Source organism: Nipponia nippon, unplaced genomic scaffold (assembly GCF_047370975.1).
Source record: "Nipponia nippon isolate SJK-2023a ecotype South Korea unplaced genomic scaffold, ASM4737097v1 scaffold_28, whole genome shotgun sequence".
NCBI lineage: Eukaryota > Metazoa > Chordata > Aves > Pelecaniformes > Threskiornithidae > Nipponia > Nipponia nippon.
Window position 1 is genome coordinate 618,738 of NW_028262345.1, and position 24,144 is coordinate 642,881.

Consider the following 24,144-nt stretch of genomic DNA (forward strand, 5'->3'; position numbering starts at 1 on the left):
TATAGACTCTGGTCGTGTCTCCCCTTGAGCCTCCTCCAGACTATATAAATTTACCTCCTCCAGTCTCTCCTCTTACAACCTGCTCTCTAATCCCTGGGCCATTCCTGCCACCGCAGTCAGTATTCTCCCCGGCTTTCTTCCACGCTCCCCGGGCTGCGGGGACCGGCGCCACACACAACGCTCCGGTGCCAGTCACATCCCAGCCCGCGTGGAGCTATGCAATTACTGATGCCTTATTACCTCGGGATCTGCTGAAGCAAAATGCCCATGGCAACAGCCAGGAACATCTTTCCCTAAGCTCCCTCCTCGCTGTCAGGAGCGGTACCCAGGACAGCCAGCACCAGCACAATCCGGCTTCTGGTTTTTGAGCTGCTTCCCTTAACGTGGGCACTTGTAGGGCCGGGCTGATGCTTCCACACCTCCTGGCTGTCAAAGGCTCAGTTAGCACTGCTGAATTTCTCAGGAGCAAAGAAACAGCATCGCTAGCGCCTTCCCCACGAGGGCAGCGAGACTTTAAGGTCTCCTTAACCGGAGCCCGGCTGTCAGTTTGGTGAAGTTTGGCTTTTTGTCTTCACCTGCTTCTCCTGCACAAGGTCAGACAGGTCTGGAAACGCCCCGTGCTGCTGCCATCCATCCTCAGCAACACAGCTTCTTCCTTTTGCTCTGAACCTAAGCAAAAGCAGAGATGCTTCTGCGTTGCCACGAACCTCTCTGCCTCCCAAGGCTGTTGTACCAACCCACTCCAAATCCCTCAACAACCCTGGGAATGCCAATGTCTAAAGCTTCAGGCGTTGCACGTGACTTTAGGAAAAGATCGTTTCCACCAAAATACTCTGCGGAACAGCGGATGGAACGCATCTGTCACGACCACCAGCTACGGTCCCAGCCCTGCCACAACAGGCCCTCCAGGACAGTCGCCCTGGGGACTCAAACGCTACAGGCGAACGCCTGTCAATGCATTATTCACCGACCAACAGGAAAGGGAAAAAAAGCCTGGGTAACTTATTTGATTAACCTCATCTGACCATCTGGATTAAAACTAGAAGCTATTATTGGCAGATGTGTTACCTGATGACAACGGACAAGAGAAATTAATCTTCATTACTTGCAATCCTTATGCAGCTAGCCCCAGAGAACCTCCTGCAAGGATCTCGCCACGAGAGCTCGTCCGAGCGCCCATCACCGAGCTCCCTCCGAGCAGACGGGACCTCTGTGCGACAGCCTGTGTTTCCAGCTGGGAGCACTGCGGATTAATGCACCTGCACACCGCTTCTCGCGGCACCCAGAGCCTCGGCAGAAGTCTCCCGTCCACGAACCGACTGGATCTAACCTTGCTTAAAACCCCCATGACATCGATTAATGAGAAGGAGAGGACTGTGCAGGGCCACCTGCAACGACCTTGCCTGCAAACCCTTGAAATGGGAGTTAATTCTGGAATAATGCTGCGGCTCGGCAAGGAGGGGTTGCGGGCCCTGCCATCTCCCAAGCAGCTATCGAAACAAACAAGTTGACAAATGAGGCTGCCTCTTAATGAAGCTGAAGCCAAAGTCAATACCGGGCCCTTCTATCAGGGCACAGATCAAAGATGGTCTCAAGGGCAAACGACCTTGGCAGGGGTGGGACAGCTGTCACTCGGCGCAGGGAAGGGCTGGCACGAAAATGAAAGGGAGCAGCCTTGGAAGCAGAGGGAGGCAAGGGCAACCTGCAGAAGAGGAAAGGAAAAAAGATTTAAAAGAGGAGAAATGCAGAAGGCTGGGAGGAAACCTTTCTTCCAGGCCTGACATGCTCTTTCAGCAATTAAATCTGGTTACCAAGATCCTGGTGATCTTTCCGTCCTCTGCTGCACGTCTAGAGCAATGTCCTTCTGACAAAACCGTAGTTCAGGTGTTTTCTCTTGCAGAGGCTTTCCTCCTCCTCCCCACCCCAGCTAATGAAAGATTGAAATGGGGAAGGACCAAGGGTCCCCCACCTATTTTCAAGTACTTGGGGGGGCTTTAAATTTCACCTTCAAGTTAGGTACGCTTGGGATGATTTTCTGCTGTAGCAGACAGGGGCAGGGAGGAAGGGAGAGAGAGGATGAAAACACTCAGGTAGGAACAGCACAATGGATAGAGAAATATTTTCCATTAAAAAAGAAGTCAGCTCCCCAGCTATCAATAGACATTTGTAGACAGAGCCATTCGTTCGTGCAAGGGCCAGTTCTCACCAGACTGCTTAGTCCTACGGCACCCTTGCCTCCGTTCACGTCCACCGCAGCCTCTGAGCCACCGCTTTAGGACTGCCCCTTCCCAAAGAGGGCAGCCCTGCCGCAGGGAATGGCAGGGACCGGAGCTCTTCCGAGGACACCGCACACCAGGACTCGCCTGGGACAGCCCCCCCTTGCTGCTATTTCGTACCCCTCCTCGAGTCGGCTTAGGATGCAGGTTCCTGGAGTAGGGACTGCTTCCCTCCCCGCTTGTACAGCGCCTAACGTGGACTTCACCCTCAGCTGAAGACTTCTGCTGCCCCACGAGCCACCACCCTTGTACCTCCCTGCCACACCATCTCCAGAAACCTCCACCGGCAACTCGGCTCCCCCTGCTTCTCTTTGAAAACTTGATCGAACGCTGGTCTAAGCTGATGGCAACAAAGACCTGGCATACTTATCTCCAGGTCAACCTAAATATTTCATTTAGCTTCTAAAGAAGTCAATTCCTTTCTCTCTTTCTTCCTTCCTTTATTTTAAATCTCAAAATGCATACCGTCTCTCATGAATATTGATGAGGATCATTAGTCACTGAACATTTCACTTCCCTTCTCTTTCCCCCGACTATATAAAACCTTCATCTTTGTTAAAGGGAAAAAAAAAACCCATCTCAAGTTATATCTCTGGATGTCTTTTAAGATTAGCCCCATTTATAGATGGAGTAAATACCTATGGGAGCAAATACTGGGCAGAAATGATATGTATATACGGGCCCCGAGATTGCTGCTGCACTGGAGGTAATTGCTAAGGTTTGCGGTTTAAGATCGTTGCTTTGGGAAGGATCACAGCAGCAGCCCCAGGTACGAAATAACCCTCGTGTTGGCTGCCGGGCCAAGGGGAATTTCACGCTCCCCCTCCCACACGCTCCCTACCTATCCTTCAGGTTTTTGACCATGCCTGTTCCTTCTGTCTTCATCAACCTCAACCTGAAGGCTGCTAATGGACTTCAGTTTTCTTTAGTGAATACAGATGGCAGGGTTTGGCCAGATACAGCAAATAGCTTGGGAAGAAAAAGAACAGGACTTGCAGCATTCGACTGGATACTTTACAACAATATTTCACTATTTCCTTATGATAAGAATGGATTTTTAGAAGGCTTTAAAAAAAAAAAAAAAAGGCAAGAGCCAGCCCAAACAAAGCAAGATACTTTGTTGGGTGTTTTGCAGTACCTTTCAGTCAAATCCAACAAAGTCCCACTTCGCTGAGAAATGGGAACAGGTTCATCGCGTTGCCCCGAAACACACAATTTCTTTCGATTTGTCATTATAGCTGTGAAATACAGCTCTCTTGCACTGCTCCCTTAAGAAAGGAGCTTCATCTTACAGTTTGGGACTGCAGAGCAGAGATGACGTTATGTGACCTAAGACACAGGGAAACCAGCAGGGAACAGAGCTTCCAAACTGTTTGTTTAAGCCTTTTCGTAGCATACCAAAGCCACAGGCTTTGTAACACCAGGAGGGTTTCATCTTCACAACCATCTTACCCGGCCGTCCCCGCAGCCTGGCTTTAGCTGGAAGTACTCTAGCCACGGCAAGTTTCTGCTCACAGTTGCACAGTAGATTTAGTTCTGCTGGCTTGAGAGCTGTTTTAATGGCACGCCTGGCTGTTCACCAACACAGGTATGTCTCAGAGCGGGACTTACAAGGCTGCAGTACTTTTAATTGATATTCTAAGCGACGGTAACTTGGTACTGCTTCATTGCTCCAGTCTGTGAAGCTCCAGCCCTGGCTATGCCTGCAGAAAGCGTGCACGTGTGTCTGCCTCCAGGAGAGGGAGATTAGAGATCTGGACCAGGCAGGAACGAGCCACGCGTCTCCTTGCAGCAGCGGGTAGGCCTGCGGCGCTTCGTAGAAAGCGGCACCGCATTGCGGCGCCTGTGCCCCAGGAGGACTCCCAAAAATGGCAGAAGAGACGCTCTTTCCCCAGCCTTGGGTAGGGATATACTGTCAACCCTCCTGCCCCCTTCCTGAATCAAAGTCCGGATCGTTTTCTTGGAAGCAATGGCTTCCAGATACTTGGAGAAGCTGGACGCTTCCACACAGTCGTGCTATCCTGTCCATGCCGGGAGAATTTATGGCATCATCAGAAGCTGACTTGATGGCACAGCCAGACCTGCATGTCCAGGTTCTCGCCTGGTGGACACCACGTCAACGGCATGACCTGTATTGCTAGCGAAACCCTGCCCGCCAGCAACCTCTCCGGCAGGGTCCCCGTGGGTACCGCGGGAGGAAAGCTAAATAACAGACCCCCGGGCTGCAGCAGCAGCTCTGCAGAGAGGAGAAAATTATCAACAGAGACACATGCTCCAAGGTAGACTCTGAGGGTAGCCCGGAGGCAGCGCAGAGATGAGAAAGCCAGAGTCGCCGTCTTCAGAGAGAGAAGCCTTGCATCTCCTTTAATTCGTGCCCCCCCGCCTCCCGATAAACTTTAAAAATAAACCACCGCGAGCCCGGCAAAGGCAGCACCAGCCAGCCAGGGTAAGGCGAAGAACATAACCTTATCTCTGCCCTTTTTCAGGTGCACGTTACAGGACAAGTTTTTCCCAACAGCTTGCCGTGTTCCTTAGGTGCACATCCCATTCCAAATTCCATTAAGGACCTAAAGGGGAACGGAATTCAAGTAGCCAGGATATTCTAAATCCCCCCTAGATATTGATCCGTGCTTATTACCACCTAAGATTCCCAAAGTGTCTTTACCAGGCCCTCCAGCCCCTGCAAAGGGACAGATTCCACGGGATGCCGGGTTTTCCCCGTACACACCTGCCGGCTGGACAGCAAGAGAAGCAGCTCCTGAATTATCTTATGCCGGTACTCCGGGAGCAGGGAAGTATTGTATTCATTTATTTAAGACCACGCAGCAATAGCTTCCCACAGGGGACCGCTACTCAAATCAATAGATAAAATTATACCCTTAGACCATTAACTGCTACAACAACACCGTTACCATAAAACTCGCAAGCTTTCTATCAGATTTATAACCAGCAGAGTTGCTCAGCTGCACTGCGACCGCTGTAGACAACCGGAGCATCATGGATGAAACTCCGCTCCTGCCTATCCTGCCTGAACCAAGCGGCGCGGAACGCCCGGGATCCTTCCCTCGGCAGCATCCCTGTGAACGTGCGCGATGGATTTCGCCAGCAAGGACTCTGCTCAGGGCAGCGTACGCCTCTCCAGCGAGGTCCTGCGTTTCACCCCGATTTCCAGCTGACCTAACCCAGGCAAAGCCTCCCCTTGACACTCGACAAAGAGACAGCTTGTTTACCGGTTTTTCGTCAGGTTTTACTTACGTCCCTGCCTTGTTTACCTAACAGACATACAAAGCATCGCGGAAATATCAATGAGACCTCTGCTGATAACAATGCATCTTTAACAACTTCTCCGGAGCTTGCTCCATCCACTCGTCTCTTCCTTCTCAAATGCCTCTGTCAGATAAAGAACAAAAGGCTCAATGCAGCTTGGAGGGGAGATGCCTTCCTTAATCAATTGTGATCATGTCTTCCCGGGGAGACACGAGCGACAACGCCTGGGGTAAGGCGAGCTTCCCTATCACAGAGCTGCCAAGCCCCGGAGGAGACGGCACCTTTATTGGCGATGACGGCAGAGTTAGCAATGCAAAGTTCCCACCGCATCCCGTGGGGAGCCTTGGAGATCAGCTAATAACGGACCCACCGCTACGGTGGATCCCAGTAGCTTTTTGTGCCAGGGATCCTGTAGCTTTCAGCAAAGCTTTGCAGGGAATCCCGTTCCCAGGCCGCAGACTGATGCCAATGCGTCCTGCCGGTTGCCCAGGCCCCAGAGGGCAAAGTGTAAGAAGATGCTGGGATGCTCAAGAAGATGCTCAAGAAGATGCTCAAGCTGTTCAGGGGCTGTTAAAGCAGGATGAGCAGAGCCAACGCTGCTTGAGCTAAAGCGAGTGACACGTTATAGGTCTGGTCCCAAAGGACAGACCCTTTCTGCTGTCAGGCCAGAGAACTGGGTGAAGTTTGAGCTTCTCCAGCAGCGCAGGCTGCCCCCAGCAGCACAGAGGCTCTGGGCGTCTGGTAGAGGAGAAAGGCCACTTTTTACAGGGATAAGAAGTGCTGACTCCGATTTATCCTTGAGACTGAGGACGATTCAGGCTCAGCCTGTGCTGCTACAGATGTAAAAGTCACTTGCAAGACTCAGATTAACTGTCCCCATAAATCCAAGCAATTCTGAGGCAGCAACTGCCTTGCTGGGCTGCTAATGGGTGGCATGAATACGTCACTGCGTCTCGGTGCCACGCTCTAATAGGACATTTTCCTGGCTTTGAACTACGGCAGGCAGCAGAAGGGGCGTTCAAGCAGAGAGACATTTGGAGCAGAGGCACAGCCAGCTTCTGTGAACAAGCCATTTTTTTCCCCAAAACAGCAGGGACTCCCTCCCAGAGTCCCAGCTGGTTTCTCTCCAGGCAGTAAGACGGGGCCTGACAGAGAGAGCAGCCTTGAATCAGACTGCTGTAGAAAGGAGGCTCAGCCTTCGGGAGGGAAAGGCACCACGTCCCTCTGTTCTCCGCTGAAGAAGCGGGAGGGCACGGTGGGATGGCTGGAGCCAGCTGAACTGGGCACAGATCTGCCTACAGCCCAAAGACGAGCGATGCATCCGTGCCTCCCAGGATATCCAGGGCTTCAATATTTAGGACATGTTTTAAAGCCTAAACCCAGTTTGGGGTTTAAATCCCTCCCCTTTCCTCCTCTACTCTCCGTCCTTCTTGGTATTGGATTTTACCCGTCTCGGCGTTGCTGCCGCAGCACCCGGCACCCTGCTAACCTAAACGCTCCCTCCCGCAGCAGAGGGCTGCTGCAAGAGTACCCACAGCCTTCGTTTTTGCAAGAGCTGCAGATTCCCTTTGCGAAGCTATTAAGAAGCAGTCGAATAGAGCAACCTTTCATTGACAAGTCACTCGGCCCTTTAAACGATCTCCAAATAGTGTTTTCTTTTTATTGCTTTCTGCAGTTTAACAGCCTTGATTTCAAGTTACTTTGGCTTATGATAAACTCCAGATCTATAACGCTTCTATTCTCTCCCTCTTTGGTCTCTCTCACCCACCACTTCTTTATGTTTTTATTAAAAAAAGATCCAGGAAAACAGATAGCAGATTAAAAGGGAAACAAATTGAAATGGGTCAAATGTATCTTGCTTAGATGACAGCCACCCCATTAGATACTTTTAAACAGGACAAATAATCTGTTCAGAAGCACAAGTGGGCTTTTACATTTATTCTAAATTACAAACCAAATGATTGCAGCCTCAAATGGAAGCACTGGCTAATTGCAGTAATATCTCACTAATTCCAGCACCAAGGAATGGGGGAAAAAACTAACGATTTTCACCATTTTACCAATTATTCAATTTAGACCAAGGTACATTATGCAAACCCTGGGTTGAGCTTCCTCTCCATTTTGTGATCTATGACAAGGACTGGAATTCCAATTATTAATAATGGAGGAGCTATAATTATTCTAAGGATGGGTACGAGATAATTATAAGCCATAAAAACAGCTTTCATATGCATACACAATTCTCTCCCCATGTCACAGAACCGAAACCTGTCTTCAGACTAGAGATACGCTGAAGTTGAAGACAAAAAAACCCCATCCAGAGCTACGCTGCTCGCGGTTCACGAGCGCAAAGCCGCAGCTGATGACGCAAGCCAGAAACAGGCAGCTGCCGATCCGAATCATCCCTACGAGTCGGATGCACGAGCCATCAGGAAGAGAGCAGGCTGGTGGCTCTCCTTCAGCTCAGGCCACCATCGTCGCTGCCCCTCTGGGCCGACCCTGACCCACGTCCCGCGTTTGAGGTACGCGGGTGAATCGTCTGCGTTTGAGGGACGTGGATGGTCCCCTTTCGGGACCTCCATCTTCCCCCAACAAGAGACGTCGCAGCTTTGCATTAGTCCTAGTGCCTTTAAATAAGACCCCAAACCTTCCGAACAAAAGAGTCAAGGTGCGATTTGCAGCTCAGACCGCAAAACTTCTAATTTCTCACCATCTATACCCCCAAACCTCAAGGTTTGCCTTATGCTGACCAACAGCCCCACGGCCTTTAGAGAAAAATCCACTGCCGTGGACTCGGACAGCCCTCACCCGAGCGGATTTCTATAGCCGATACCCAGCAAATACGATTTGCTAAGCAACACCCTCTCCCAATTAAACACAGAGCGGCACTCGTTGCTACGTGGAACTGCAGCTCTGCAGTAATGGCTGCTGGTATCGCAGTGCTTTGTGTAGCGAATGGAGACACCTTGAACGCACAAAACTACAGAGACCGGGTTCTGCTTCCAGCCACGACGCAAACGGAGGGTGGCTGCTGCCAGAGATAACGCCGGCCCAAGCTCCTCTCCTGGCACGCCAGTCAGCGTTGGCATCTACAGCGGCCGATACCGAGGAGACTGCCTGCAGATTAAGGTACGGATTTCAGCCTCGTGCCCGTCCCTAGCCGATGGCGTGGATGCGAGCAAAGCAGAAAGCAGGGCTATAAACCCAGCAGGGAAGCTGAAGTTTGTCCTTCCTTGAGCACAGATCATTAACCATTAGCTGGTCCAGGAGGAGGATGCTGCACCGAGTCCTTCTGCTGTCCCTTTTCCCAGCCACATCTGCTTTCACCACCCAATCTTGGACACTAGGATGAAGCCCGCCCTTCCCCTCCACGCAGCAACAACGCCGAGCCCTGGGTCCATCCCGCGGAGATGCCACCCGCCCACTGCGCGCGAGGACACGAGAGCCAGCCAAGCGCCTGGAAAGGGAGGCAAGAGGCGGGAAGGGAGCTGCCCTGCGTGCGGGGAGAAGGTTGTCGGCACCTTCCAGCAGCCGACGGCTGGCGGGAACAGGTGGTGAAGGAGAAGGCTGACACCTCTCAGCGCTTAATCGTTCCCGTTAGTAGCTTTATGAATGGCAGCCAAAAAGTGCCATAATTGCTGCAGTGACGCTTGCTAATGACTCGAGTTAGATCTGGCAAGAAGTCAAAGGCAGGAGAGAAGAAGAAAAATAGCAGGAGCAGGATCGACAGCTGAATATCTGCCTGTGACTGCCGCAGAGGAGAGCGGAGCAAGCCCAACTTGGGACCCGCAGTTACGGACAGGCAGGAATCAAGCACGATAGGTGAGCAGGGAGAGGTTTTACAGCACATCCCTTGGGAAGGGAAGAGAACTGAATGTGAAGGGGAAGAGGGAATAGAAAAAACAAGTCCCAATTTTCAGGTTAGTTCGAGATCCTTGTTCTTGGGCGACTAAGGTGACTCACCTCATAGATACCACCTTTCTGCTCCAAAATCACTTTGAGCCAGGGCAGCACAAGCCCCGGGGAAAGCAGGGTAACTCAGCTCACCGCCAGCCTCGGCATCGCCTCCGTTGCACGGCACATGTCTTGGGACATCGAGTCCGCAAGCCGCGGCCCCCGCCGAACGGCCGCCGTGGCCAGGGGAGAGTCGTTCCTGACGAGGAGCCCAGCCCCTCGTGAGCAAACAGCACGTTCCTCCTGATTATGTATCTGTTTCTGAATGTTAACAAACAGTCGGCAGCATCTGATTGAGTGGGTTATTAGCGGAATGAAGACAGATGGTGGAGGATTAACTCTAAAGCGTCTTTATTGCAAGGCCGTCATTACAGACAGCTCTACCTCTCTCTCCCTCTGTCTACAACTGTCACCAGCTTAATTTCACCCTACAACTCACAGCCGCACACCAAACAGCGATCCCAGCACGCAGACGAGGCAATCGTCAATCACTGCAAAGGGATAAGGATACAGCAGCCACACTGGAGCAGCACCTTCCCACCCTCCAGCCCATACGCAGCCCCAAATCACGCCCAAATCCAGCGCCTTCCCTGGCGTGGGCTTCACAGCGGCCATAAAACAAGAGGCAATCACACCCGATGCAGCACAGCAATGCCGGCTGAGGGGACAGCACCCAAATTGTTTCTGCCTGGCACGTCACCGGTGGTGCCGGCAGCAGCCCAGGCTGCTCTGTCGCCTTACAGCTGGGAGAGACACCAACACCTCATCCAGACCTGTTTTTTCACCACGCAGGTTGATATAAGGCACTGATATGCGTTAAATAACAGAGGCAAGCTCTCAGACACTTATTTTGGCTTCTTGCCCTGGAGGACAGCTCAGCCAGAAGAGCTCACATCTGCAATCGATTGTGTTAATGGACACCCATCACTTGCCAGCTGGTAAACAAACAACATAATGCTACCAAAGACCCTCGCTGGGCATGGCCACAGAGCATCTGGAAGCCACAACGTTTATTTTACCCTGCTGGGAGAGGTTGCCACGCTGGTCTGCAAGTGCCCAGCCTGGATCTTCTCCATGGGGACAGCCAAGAGAAGCGCTTTCCCACCAACAAGCGGTTCCTCCACGCTGACAAGGCCTCCGTCTAAGTCCTCTTGTGCTTCTCTACCTACGAGCGCATTCTGTAGATGTCTCCGTTACGTGACAGCAAGGTTCTAACGATCCCTGTAATTACCCATTTCCACTACGATGGGGACCCCACACCTCATAATTATCCGATTGCCCCACTACCTACCTCTGCTTTCAGTTCCTTCCGCTACCCTGTAATTACGAATAGGGCTATTCATTAGCACCATCACGCAATAAAAAGAGGAAAGCTCTCGCTTGGCAAAAACATAAAAGGGAAGCTGTCTCTCTCCTCATCCCTGCAAGGTAACTGGCCCAAAGAGTCTGGCTCAGGTACTTTGGGAAGGAAATACCTTCGCTGTACCTCTGTAAATGACCAGACATCTGAGACCCCCCCCCCCTTGGCTCACATCAGAGCTCAGCCCACACCGTACGGTGTGGATCTGCACTAAAATCCACCAAAACCCCAGGAGGTTTGAGGCCTGCAATCGTCATCATGAACCGCCTCTAGTGAAAACACGAGTCCTAGGCGGTCTTTGTAGCCATGGAAATCCCCCGACTTAAGTTTTTGGCAGATCGTACCTTTAAACGTAATGGTCCTGGAGCCTGCGGGGGCCAGAAACTGGCCGGCTGCACAGCGCCAGGCAGGCACACTTTGTTCCCTTTCCCACACAAAGGCTTTACTTTTGGCCTTTCATGTTTCTTTGTTCTCTCCACACAAAGCCACGTAGGCGGACACAGGCTTTGAATCCACCGGGAGGGACAGGAGCTTCTGCGAACGATCGCAAAGGATCGGCGGGATGCCCAGGTGCGCCCGCGGTCCTGCCGGCTCTCAGACACCTCGCGAGCATCCCCAGGGTGCTGCTGCCCATCCGAGCGCCAGCCGCAGGCAGCCTCTCCCGGAGGCTCGAGGGACAGGAAGGTATGGGGAGAGAGACTGCACCTTCTCACAGCACTCGGACAAGACTCTGCCAGCCGTTCTCCCACGGGGCAGCCCCTTCCCATTAAAAACGTACTCTAATCAATGTTTCAAAAGCATGCGGTAATTAACAAGCACAAGGTGAAGTCTTGTGAAGTACTTTCCCCACGTTATCAGCTCAGTATCAGGGCTCCTGGGAAACTGAAGGAACCTTTGATCTTCTAACTGGTATTTGAGCCATAAACGTGCCTCCACGAGACTTTTAGCCCCGAAAGCTAATGCACCTTTTACTCCCATGAAGACGAGGATTCCTGCAAAACTAGGCACTCCGGTGGCTAACTGCTGGCACTACACCACCCCACGCAAGCAAAGGGAAGTGCAGCGGGGCAAGCGATCACACCCTTTGCCCAAATAATTTCCAATCAAAGCCCTCAAAAAGGATTAAATCCACATTTGGATCAAGTTTGCGGTCCCACCCTCAAGACCCTTCCATCTTGCAGGGCTCTGGGAACTTTAATCCTTCTCTGATCCAGCATTAGTCAGAGATGGTGCTGCACCAGGGTTTGCTCCAGAAAAAGAAGCCAAGCGACGAAGCGACCAGAAGGGTGCCAATTCTTCCGAGCGTAAATAGTTTTTGTTTAGTTATTATGCTTCATAATTATTTATGATATTTCTATGGATTAATCAATGCTCATAAAGTACTTGGGGGATGACTAGAATATAAATAGGGAAATTTTCGTCAGATCTCTGCCAGAGTGCAGGGGTTTGACAAACAACGGAACGGCTCCTCTGAGGGGTGCAAAGGCACCGAAAACTGGTACTCTGAAGGTGTCACGGTGAGGCACTACCACCCAACTAGAATTAAAAAGAACTAGATGCGGCAATTGCTGGAAGAGCTTCCCATACAACAGATCCTTTCCGTGGGAAAAGGACAGTGGATTTTGGATGGAACTAACAAGCTCTTCTCTTGCAGCTTCATGCAGGGGCCTTCCCACTAAGATGTTTCAGAGATCAAAGGGGAAGCAGGAGTTTCTCCTCGGTGCGAACAAGAACCTAGCGCGTTCCTAGCGGTAGCTCACCCACATCCCTTACAATGAGACTGCTAAAGAGGAAGGAGGAGTAGAAGGTGAGGGAACTGCTCACCTTCAGTCATCCTGCGGTACTTCTCCTTGTACATGAACCCCAGTACTAGGCAGCATCCTCTTCCTGGGAGCCCCAGTTCTGCAAGAGAAGAGAGAGTGATGTTAGCAGACTAGGCTGGGGACAAGAGCAAGCACCTGGGGATGCTGCAGGGAGCCAATCCTGCTGGTTACACCGCTCAGGTAAAGCGCCAGCAAGGCAGGGACGTAACTCAGGTCTTTGGTCAGCCTCACAGCTGGGCTTTGCTGGGTCCCAAACCAACTGCTGCTGCGCTGCTCCACTTAGCCCCGTGTATCTAGAGACCAGAGGGTCACCGTCCCCTCCCTTGCCCATTTCTTAAGTGCTCCTCTACACTAAGCAGAGGGAACAAGCTGCATCTTCCTCCACATCAGCACGTCGCAACAAGATGGACTCTTTAAGCCCTTTCTCCCTTAGCGGGCAGCAAAGTAAAATGGGAAACGGCCCTCAGAAGGGAAAAAAAAGCCTGGCTTGAGGCATCTTGCTCTTTAGAAGCAAGCAAGCAACCCTACAAGCAGCAGAGTGCCAGAGTCTGAGGAGGCACATGCCTTTGATGCCTTGATTTCTTAATGTGGTTTTCTGACTATCGGTAACAGAGAGAGATCTGAACGCGGGCTTTTCCAGAAGTAGGCTGCGTGCTCTCCCCGCACGCGTCTCGGAGCAGCAAAAAGCTCTAGTTCTTCAAACAAATTCTCCTGTATCACAGTGGGGAAAATTAAGGTACCGTGTCCCCGATGCTGCCTGCTTGCGGACCTGCGGAGCTCCTCGGGGGCTTCTGTGCTCTACAGAGCCCTGCTCATCAAAGCCCCTTTGATGTTTACTTAACATGGCCGTGGTCTCTTTAGAGCCCCCCTCTGCCGAGGGAGGAGCGCTCGGGATTGTCGCGAAGTTGTGCCGCACGCGAGCGGGGAAGGCAGCGAAGCAGGAGGGCTGAGAGCTCAGCGACAACTTCGGAGCAGAGCGAGTGCTGCCTGGTAGCCTTGGCTTTTAGGGCCGATGCAAACTTGGGTTTGAATTGGAGATCTGAGCTGCATCCAGAGGAAGAGGAAAGTCGCTCGCCGCAGCGTGACATGCAGGGAAGACACCCAGGTTTATTTGGGTATATACCCAGATATACAGACAGCCCTCCCCAATGCTGCTAGCTGCCACGGCATCCCAGCAAAGGGGTTAGCATCCTCCTCTTGCGCACAGTATGAGGCAGAATTAGAGCCTAAACCCAGAAAAAAAAAAAAATAGGCTTCTTTTGACCCCAGGACACTCAGGGTACAAGCAAGACTAGTTAAAGCACTTTAACCTTAAACAGAGCTCCACCTTGCAAGAGGCTAAGGACCTAAGGCTCCCATCAGGCAGGACAGCAACATCTAACCCAAAGAAATCCCACGTGTAATCCCACTGAAGTCAATACTCAGCCAAAAATAAGTCTCTCAAGATGCTTAGAGTAAGCTGAAATTTAATTGCTCCCCTAAATCCACATTTCTACCTAAGGTAATGCCCCAGAAAGAAATAGGCATCTCCAGAAAGCGACTCACTTCAGCCACTCGGGATGACTTTGGGGGTGCTGGTAACTCTCTCGTCGGCCATGAAAGGTGGTGACTAACTCAGCGGTGTCTAAAGATCAGACAAATCAGGGCAGATGAATCAACTACCTGCATCCTCATTCTTGAGTCGGAGTCCTAATTAACAGAAAGAGGCAAACAGCAACCACCTCCCGTCGCGGACACAAAGGTGGAAACCAGCCCTCTTGCTCCGCAGTACGGAGGCAACGTGATCTACCACAATCTGCACAAAGCACGCAACAACCGCAAATACACCAAGAAAGGCGTTGACTCGTGGGGCGTTAGATGCCTCTGTTAGTCCCGACTGCTGCTGGGGTCTGCTGGTTTTAGCTGAAGGACATTCAGCACAGGTTGCCCCTGCCCGATAGCTAGAATCGATAAGACTTTGCTGAACTTCCAGTGGGGTTTCCACGCAGGGTTGCACGGTGCCCGTGAAAACAGACATCCCACGTGCACGTGGCCAGAAGGCCGTGAGCCTGCCGATAGCCTCTGGGGTCGTTTACACGGAGCCGGCGAAGCAGGCGAGAGGCGTTTTTACGTCTTTATTGATAGGAAAGCAAAACTGCATCGATTCCTATTGAGCCTTCAACGAGCACCAAGGTATCAAAGCGTAATTAAACCAACACAATTAGATTAGCGTCACACGAGGCAGCGCAGCCCACAGCGGAGCTGAGCAAGCCAGCGTTCCTATCTTACTAATTCAGACGTGCATCGCCCATCCCGGCACGCACGCGTGGGCCTGTTTGCGGATGCTGGCTGGGTTTCTCCAGGAGCTGCCGTGCTCTCCATGACCACAAAGGCCATCGACAGCATCCTGAGCCCAGGCAGCGATGGAGGCAGCGATAGCTGCAGCTCCTTGGGAGAGGAATATCCCACCGCCCAGATGCCCAGCTCTCATCTTCCAGTCGCATGGAGCGAAACGCTCCCGAGAACGAGGTCCCAGTCACGACTTAGCCCTTAGAGGAGGGAGGGCTTGTCAGGGCTGAGCCACGTGGGCTGGATCCAGATGAAATCTGGGTTATTACCTGTCTGGAGCCTGGATCAGTACATACCGTTATGGGTGTCTATCTTCCATTTGCCTCCCTGAGGGGTGCTATAATTAATGCTTATAAACCACTTTGATATCCCATGATGAAAGGAGCTATACAAGAGCACTGCATTATAATAATTCATACCATAAATTTGTGAGAACATGCAAAAATCTTTATAGCTAAAGGCACCTTTAAATACTTGAGAGTGCCTTTAAAAGGTAAAATACTTCAAGATGACACTGGCGCCTAAGGATGTCTCACCACTTCATGGCTTTTAGTGGCCACCTAAAGCTAAAATAGTTAAGCAGATACCCAGCATTTTAAATGTTTTGGCTTTAGGGGGGCTGCCGAGATACCACTGAAACCAGAACATTTTAACCCATGCGTGTCCCCCACCCACAAAACAAAGCCCATCCATTTCCTTGCGATGGCAATTGATTTTTCCCAGCAGAGCAAACTCGTTACAGTTGAAGTTTATCATCCCAGGCGCTCTTACGAAGTGCACGCTTAAGTACCTTGTTTGGAAAACACATGGCAGGACCAGGTTTTTGACTCGCTCAGAAAGTACCTGCGTTAATTCACCTCAAACCTTGCAGAAGAACCACTCGTCGGACAAAGCACGAGCAAGTTCAAACCACACGCTGCCAGCATTAGGGGCAGCCAGCAACGACGACGACGCAAAAGCCAATTAAAAGAAACGAGAGTTCGGGGTCTTCTGGAAAGGGATCTTTACGCACAGACTGGGCAAGTTTGCTTTGGAAGAAAGATTTCTCTTCGCTGGCCCGAACTACAGAATCCTCCCGCTTTTTCCTCATTTTTCCCATCGTTTGGGATTTTCTTACTCAATTTCAAGGCAATTCCTCCACCCACAACTCAGGGAGGGAACAAAGTTTCTGATCAACCGGTGCAGTAAAGGCTAAAGCTGTAAAGCAGTAATAAAGGTTTATTAACACAATCACATAATGTGTACTATTGGGTAGCTGTATTCCACCAGGAATGATAATAAATGTTTAATAGGCCAATAATACCTGTTTAATAATTTTTCAGCTCATCCTGTCTAATTGCAAGTTTATTAAAGAACGATAAACTTTATAATCATTGTAAAGGCATAATTGCAATTCCATTGCTTATTTAATATTGAGTTAATTATTTTACAACTAAGTTATATTTTCCCCTACATATTAAATATCAATTAGCTGTTTTAAACTATTGATTTGTACTTAATTAACTATGCTATTATATACCAATTAAGCTCTTATAAGAGAAGCAGAAACAGCTGGTCTCTTAGATTAAATTTTAAAAACTTTGTATTAACATAAATATCACGTTTCCATTTTCTCACTTTTTCCTCCTACAGAGATGGCAATTTGCTATCTGTAAATATTTTTCCAATCACATGTTATATGCATGAGCTTCGTTCTGAACTTTTGCTTTTCAGGATGGGGAAGGGGCAACCTCCGTGACAAATATCCTGGCGTCAGCGACACCAGAACACGGCAATGGGGAAAAACAGAGGGTTGGAAAAGCCCCATCTCACCTGGGGACCTCAGAAGCAAAGAACTTGGCTGGGAGCTCTTGAAAGAGCACGGAAATCTCCAAGGAAAGAAGCTCAATAGCTTCCTCTTTGTTTCTAAGTTGGCCAGCAAGGGCGATGTGAGAAGATCCTACGTCACCAAATCCAAGAGTTTTGGATTGAAAACACTTTGGTTGAGAAACCTGCTCCTGCTTAGAAGTCTCCTGTCCCGATAGATAAAGTTGTCTGCTGTTGGATATCTTGCTAAAGAAACACGTTATGAACAGAAGAGACCAGTCTCCCAAGTCTTTCCGCATTCTTGGCTTCTCCGTACCTAGCGACAACGCATCCCCAAAGTCAGGAGTGTGTGAAGGAGCATTTCTTCTTTGTTTTTCAGCATCCTAGTTTCCAGGCTCAGTAACCACCCTGCGTTTCTCATGCAGGTTTCCTCCACATCCCTGTGACCTCTTCTTCAGAGGCCTTTGCTCTGAGCACCCATAAAGCAAGCCGCATCCTTCCCCTCCCTGTTCACCTTCTGCCATAAGCGCTGGATTCCAGCTTCCTCCCTCGACGTCGTTTGCATCCACGAGCGAGCGTTGCTGAGCAATCCAAAACTACTGCCGCATTTCAGCGGAGAGCAAATGGATCCTTCAGCACGTCATTTCTATATTGCACCGCTAAGTCTGTGGAGCCATCCAAGATCCTCAGAGATGAAAAACCGCTATACAAATGCAAGTTATTATTAAAGCTGTGCCCAGTTCATTTATAAAAATGTATTTTAAAAACCTAAGAGGCTTCCCAGATGAGAAAATGGGCACATTACTGTTTGAAATATGAATGAACCCGAGATCAGCATTAAATGCTGTAGTGATACTGTATTTTATTCTATAGTGCTCCGCAGAAAAGTTGCATTTATAAACCCATTTATTGTGTTATGTACTTGCAAACCACCTTGTCATCCATTTATTGCACAAATAAAATCTTAAAAGCAGAGGATTAGTCGGGTGCGTCCCTGTGGGACCACAATCTGACTTTAAAGAATCCATCAACGAAGGAAAGCAGATGGAGCAGAGGTGTTTGCCAGCTCATTGCTCCGAGATGTAAAACTCAACTGCGCAGAAGGGCTATTCTCTGACGGTCCGCAGACCTGGAAGTCCTGTTCGTATGGAAGAGGGAAGGCACATCGCTGCAGAGCTTGCAGAAACCAGGCCGCCGTTCGGGAGATAGTTCTGGTCGAAGACTTTGGAGTGGCAAAGTCTTGCTGCTGCACAGGGGTGAAGACCACCTTGGGGAGGATGGTTCAGCTTTGCAGGGCAAAGGAAAATTCCCCAGAATTGAAACCTTGCGAAGTACCTCTGTTAAGACCTCAATTTGCTTCAGGCAATGCTGGAGAGCCGCGCATCTGCGGCTCAAACAGCAGCATCACCCCAACAAGCCAGCCCCAGCGCTGCTTCCCCTAAGGGGAATGTCTGGTGGTGAAGGTCTGGAGGGCACGCAAAACTTCTACCGAACGTTCTTTTGGGTTAAAAACCATAATGGAAAATGACAGGAAAACCTAGGTGTGCTTATTTTCACTGAGTCTCTTTCAACCCAGTGAAAAACCAGAGCCAGCTGTGACCCAGGAGGAGGTTCTCTGGGACAAACAGCTTTAGACAGGCACATACCTGGAAATATCACAGTACGCTTGGCATCCAGCTATCCAAGCTGCCTTGAAAGACATCAGCACCAAAAGCTTCAAGGGGAGGACTAGAGAAACCACGCAGTAAGCGGCTCTCCCCAAGAACGAGCTCTGCCCCGGCACCAGACAATTAAAAGTTGCTTCTTAGCAGGAAAGACAACTGGAAAGGAGGAAAAGGGATTCATGCCGCTGAGCAAAGAGAATTATTTCCCTGTGTTCCCTGGCTAACGAAGGGAAAAAAGGCACCGCCAAGTTGTAACTCAGCGCTGAAGGGTTTTGAAGAGCTTTTCTTCCCCTAGCAGCAACGCAGAGCCTTTGGTCCCTCAAGTTCAGTGCGCTGAATCTGTCCGTGTTCCCCACTCTCCCCCTCCATGGCTCGTGCTCCATTTCTGAACCTCTTACAAACATATCCTATTATGGGGAGCATCCAGCAAGTGAAGAAGAATCCTCACAAACCTCAAATCCAGTCATTCTTAGGATTTTTTTTTTTTTTCCTTCTCCCAAAGTAAAGAAGCCTGAAGGAGCTGCCGCAAGAAAAAACAATTTACCCCAGAGTAAGGCAGCCTTCAGTACTTGAACCTTCTCGCATAAACAGCTTTCGTACCTTTGTACGCACAGGTACACATTCACATTAATCAAATCATCTGAAACGCCCTCCTTTGCTGAGGTCTTGTAGCAGCGAGTTCCACCTTGCGTGCAGGCAAAGGAATCTTTCCTGTCGCAGAAGTCGTAACCTTCACACAGCGTTTGTTTTAGTCAAAAGAAAAACAAATACAAGGTTACGTAGAAACAGAGTTTGTTTTCCTCACCACTAACAATAACAGATCAACTCCTGTTTGTGCTAATGAGAGCTCTGCTGGTCAGATAACCAACGCAGCCCGAGGCTTCTCGCTAAAACCACTCGCAGGCGTTGGAAAAGGCTGCCCGCGATCGCAAATCCGTGGGCAATATGGCAAGAAAGTCACCCGCAACCTCAGGTTACCACTTGCTCCCCCCACACCGAGGAGGGATGCGCAGCCAACCGTCCGCAGCAACGCCTCCAGGCCCTCTCCACCCCTGCGGGGTCAACGTTTTGTTTTACAGTCTCACAGCATGCAGGCGTAGCTCAAGCATTTCTCCCCAATTTACATGATTTCTACAGTATTTTGCAAGAGCTGCTAGCCTGTCGCCGCTTTCATCTCGCCTAGCGCAGACCCTCTGAAGCTCCTCGGCTTGCTACGGCCCTGGTGCTCGGACTCTCCCCGGGAAGACGTCTGTATTGTTCGGTGGGGCTACGGCCAATTCACCTCGCTGGTGGATGTGACCTGCGCTTCAAGGACTTCCCGGGGATTTAATCTGCTTCTGACTGCAGCCCATTGTACCTGCCGCTCCATCCGAGCCACAAAATACACCTGTTTCAAGGCAGCAACCCGCTGCAGGAAGGTCAGGAACAAGGCTTGGAGAGAAATTTAAGGGATATGCGAGTACCTCCCCACGCATCCCCCAGTCTCCTTGAGGTTTCCCCGTATCAGCCCCCGAAACCATGACAGGCCACCATCCCCATCGCTCCCCCAGGAGGGGACAGATACTGCCGAGACCATGGTCGCTGACTCCGAGGGGTCAGCGGGGCCATCGGAGGACAGCCCGGTGACGGGCACATCTGTCTTGGTCACGCTCCAGTGGCTGCGTTGCACCAGCCGACACAGCCTCCGCGTACTCTATGGAGCTCCTTGCATCTCTGGGGCACGAAGAGCGAGGGCAGGAGAGGCTATCAGGCAGATTGAGCCTCGTCCCTCGCCCCAGCTATCCGCTCTGCCTCCCCCAGGCATTCCCTCTGGCAAGGCGAGGGCTCGGATGGCCCGGGGCTGTCTGTCATCCGCCCCCACGCTCTGCTTGGCAGCTCACCCGGGGAGCTGCCTGACAAGGCCTGTGGTGGCACCGACGCAGCATCGCTTGTTCCTCCCCGTCCAGCAGCCTTCCCCTTCGATGCTTCCCAAAACCAGGAGCTGCGTATTCAACTCCACGTAGCAGAAAAATAACGCTGTCCCAGCAGGGTGGAGGACATGCATGAAACCCATCACACCTTTCTGCAGCACCTCGTCCGTTGCACTTGATGAAACAAGCTCTGCAGGGAATCAAAATGCCTTTACGAGGACATGTCCCAGGGGCTGGAAAAGCCCCAGACACTGCAGCATGTGGGGTCTGTGTCAAATGGGGGTGGGGGGTGGGGGTGGGGGGGTGTCTGCAAGGACAGGGGCGCTTGGAAGATGGATTGGGCCAGCCAAAGCTTGGGCGAGCCTTCCTGCTCCATCTCCAGCGACTGCGCTGGCATCAGGGTGTGCTCCTGCATACCAGGAGGGATTGTTCGTCTCTAAGATGGCCTAAAATCTGAATGAAAAAAGCTCAGAACAAAACCGACAGGGAGAAAGACAAGATCCACGTATTTTGATTCCTTAGGAACACAGGGTTTTCTCTAAAGACCCGATTTCCTCACCGAACCCTCTGGTTTCTCATTTCACTGAAAGCCACTGCACCGTTCCTCGCTCCTGCTGCAGGACCCCTGCACGTCCCATCACAACCCAAGCAACGTTAGCCACACACGCAGCACAACATTAGCCAGAAGCCCGGCGGGAGCATCTCGTGTTGGAATAACTAACGCATTTTGTGCTCCCCCGGCACACAGAGAGCCACATTTACGTGCAGGTCTGGAGATCTGCATAAGGCAGGAGGCATCCCAGCCTCACAGCCCAGACCACCCCGTAACGCCCCTGCTCAACTCGGAGGAGACTGCGGCAATGGAAACACTTTGCAACAAGCCCTGGAAGTCCCCACGCTGCTCTGACAGATTATGGACACGCTGGAGAGAAAAATAACAAAAATAAAGCCACAGCACTGTAAAGGTTACATCTATTGTAGCGCTCTGGATCAAGAAGAGCTTCTCACACCTCCTGCCTTGAAAGTGGTTCTGGTTAAGCCATCCATTTTACAATTCTAGAAAGATGGAGGATGATACAGGAAAGCACAAACCACTTCTGCCCCTGGAAGCATCCAAGACACACAGTTACCCTCTGCCTGACCTAGGAAGTTGCCATCACCACCTTCAAGCCCATCCGCCCCAGATCCATCAGCTCCTCCTGCCTCAAACCCTGCAGAGCCCATCGCCCAGCAGCTCCCAGTCCTTCACAACTGCCCCGGCTCCTCCCAGACCGAGTAGCTGTGGCCCTTTAATCCCCTCTGAAGGCAGGGAAAGCGCTGAAGCACAGCCGCGCTCTCATTTGAAGACGACACAACAGTCAAAGGCAGGGAACCCCGCGGTCCTTCTATTACTGGGAAATCACGCTCCAGCCTCGCGAACGCCATTACTTCTGTGTATCTTATAATTAAATTGTATTTGCCGGTTACCTCACAGCACGGCTGCGGTTCTTGTGCATCCAAGGCTTTTTTTTTTTTTTAAATTTCTGATCTTCAGCTTCTGTTTTATTTTTCCCCTCCTTCCCAACATTCAGCCATTTCAGAAAACTCTTTAAGCCGCTTTCCCGCTTGCGAGGTGAGAAAGGGGTAGGAGACCTGCTGAGCAGCACCGGTCCACGCTATGCCAGCCCCTCTTGGGCCATCCACCAGTCCCGAGCTGACGGAGACCCGCGATGTGAACAAGTCACCTTGGGTCAGACCCTCACCCACAGCTGAACCCCTCTTTCCCCCTTCGCTATTTAAACCTCCCAGCGATTTGAATTTGCTGAGGCACCTAAATATCTCAGGGAATCTCGCTTATGGTGGTGTTACCGAACCATCACGGATGAGTAACTTGGCCAAGGGAGCAGCAATTTGAGATTAATCCCAGTTGGAGGTGCACTGGCTGCAGTCCCCGCTCTTTCCCTTCCGTTAAAACTTGCCCAAAGAGCGCGGTGCGAAGATGGAAGGGGTAGCAGGCAAACAGGTCCCTACCCGCTGCCAACGAACAAGGCAGCAATTACGGGGAAGGGGAGAAAGCCACAAGATTTCAGGGATTATCTAATCATCACATTTCCATCCCTTCCTGCAGGAAGGCTGCTTTGATTGAGGTATTGAAACTTTACAGTGTGCTGGCAGGGAGGGCTTTGGCCACGCTCAGCAACAGGAGAAGGGAAAGCGAACGGGCAAATGTCAAGCTGCAGGAGGCTGATTGCTGCCCTGCCCGGACCACGTTCTTTCAACGTCCTGGCGGCAGCAGATTTGGTCCCATCACGAGAAACAAATCCATCACCCAGATTTTGTTAGGCCATGCAGGCACCCTGCTACAACAGCCGTGCTGCTTCTGTTTGAATCGGCACCAGTCACCTTGGCTGGGGCCAGAGAAGATGCGGAGCATCCACAACACCAGCTGCAGGTTGCAGCATTCAGCCTAAATCTTTAAGCCCGTGACATTTACTTTGTCTCATGACCATCCCCGCTCCCCTTTTAGAGCATTATCGGTTTCCCGATTGACCTGAAAACTCACAATTTCGGCAACTGGTCCTGCTGGCTGGATCTTCACGCCGCAAACACTTTGCTGGCGGTGCTCACCAGCTTCAGCAAAAAAGACTAGCAGTTCACACGACGTTAACTACTTCACCCTACAGATGCAATCATCACAGGTAGGAAGGGAAACCAGTGAAGATCGGTATAAGGGAACGACTTAGCAGCCTGCTCGTGCCCTTACGCAGCCCAAAGCACGCACAAGCAGCAGGGATCTCACATACCGCAGTTCTCACGACACGCCTCGACCAAGTCGAGCCCCAGCTCACAGCCCATGCCGATATACGCCTTTATGCGCCGTCCCTGCTACTGCTCCTCACGTCTGCTGCCAAACCCTATAACTTATTGCAAGCAGCTTGGCTTCCACTGCCAGGGGGGCATTTTCCCAGCGTTGGCCATAACTCGAAGGCCACGTGAAAACAGCTCCCCTGCTTCCCCCAGCGCCAGCGCGCTGCTCCCGCGCGCGCGCTCTCTCCATCCCATTAAAAGTAATGGGGTGAGATTGTCCAGCCCATTACTTTCAATGGCTTAGTTTCAGCCAGACAGCCTAAAGCTCCCATATCCTCAAAATAGCAAGCAGAGTAGCTCCAAAACTCTCTGCTTCATTATCACATCATGTATTGCAGCTTGCCAGAGTTTAATTGGAAAGACAGCCAAGCCTGCATTTAGATTTGCTAATTGCTGCAGGAGAGACACAAGTACTCCTTGCACTGCTGACAATTATTTCCTTGCTCAGCAATTTTTGGTTTTTCCAAGGTGTGAGGTTTTACAAAAACAGTCCAAGTTCTTTTAAAAAAGATGAAACACATGCAAACGCAGCCACAGGAGAGGTATTTTATGAAACCATTGCGCACTCCAAGATGCAGCTGGTCTTGCTGGTGCTGGAGGGAAAGTACCATTGCAGGAGGAGTTAGCCGGGGAGAAACACAGCTCTTGCAAAAAGCCAAGCGCAAATCACATATTTAAGATGCATCACGGGAGCTGTAGTTTGAACACTTCTGAACCGTAAGTCCAATAATACACCGAGGGCAGTGTCTTTGCTTCCAAGACGGTTTGATATTATGACATGCTCAGAAAACTGCTCAGCCAAACACCTTTCTTTGGGAGCTTGAGAAATCCCGTTTCTGGTCCGATTTCTGCCCTCGCCTTCTGCTCTGGTTTCATCAAAGCCTGGCAGAACTTGACCATATAAAGCCC

The 24,144-nt window shown here is 50.9% G+C and overlaps 1 protein-coding gene across 1 annotated transcript in view; it reads right to left on the reverse strand.

Moving 5' to 3' along the window:
- KIRREL3 (kirre like nephrin family adhesion molecule 3) overlaps positions 1-24,144 on the reverse strand; it is a 137,336-nt gene that overhangs the window by 106,980 nt on the left and 6,212 nt on the right. The window contains exon 2 of the mRNA XM_087763471.1: positions 12,682-12,759. Coding sequence (XP_087619597.1) covers positions 12,682-12,759 — 78 coding nt within the window. The remainder of the gene's footprint in view (positions 1-12,681; positions 12,760-24,144) is intronic.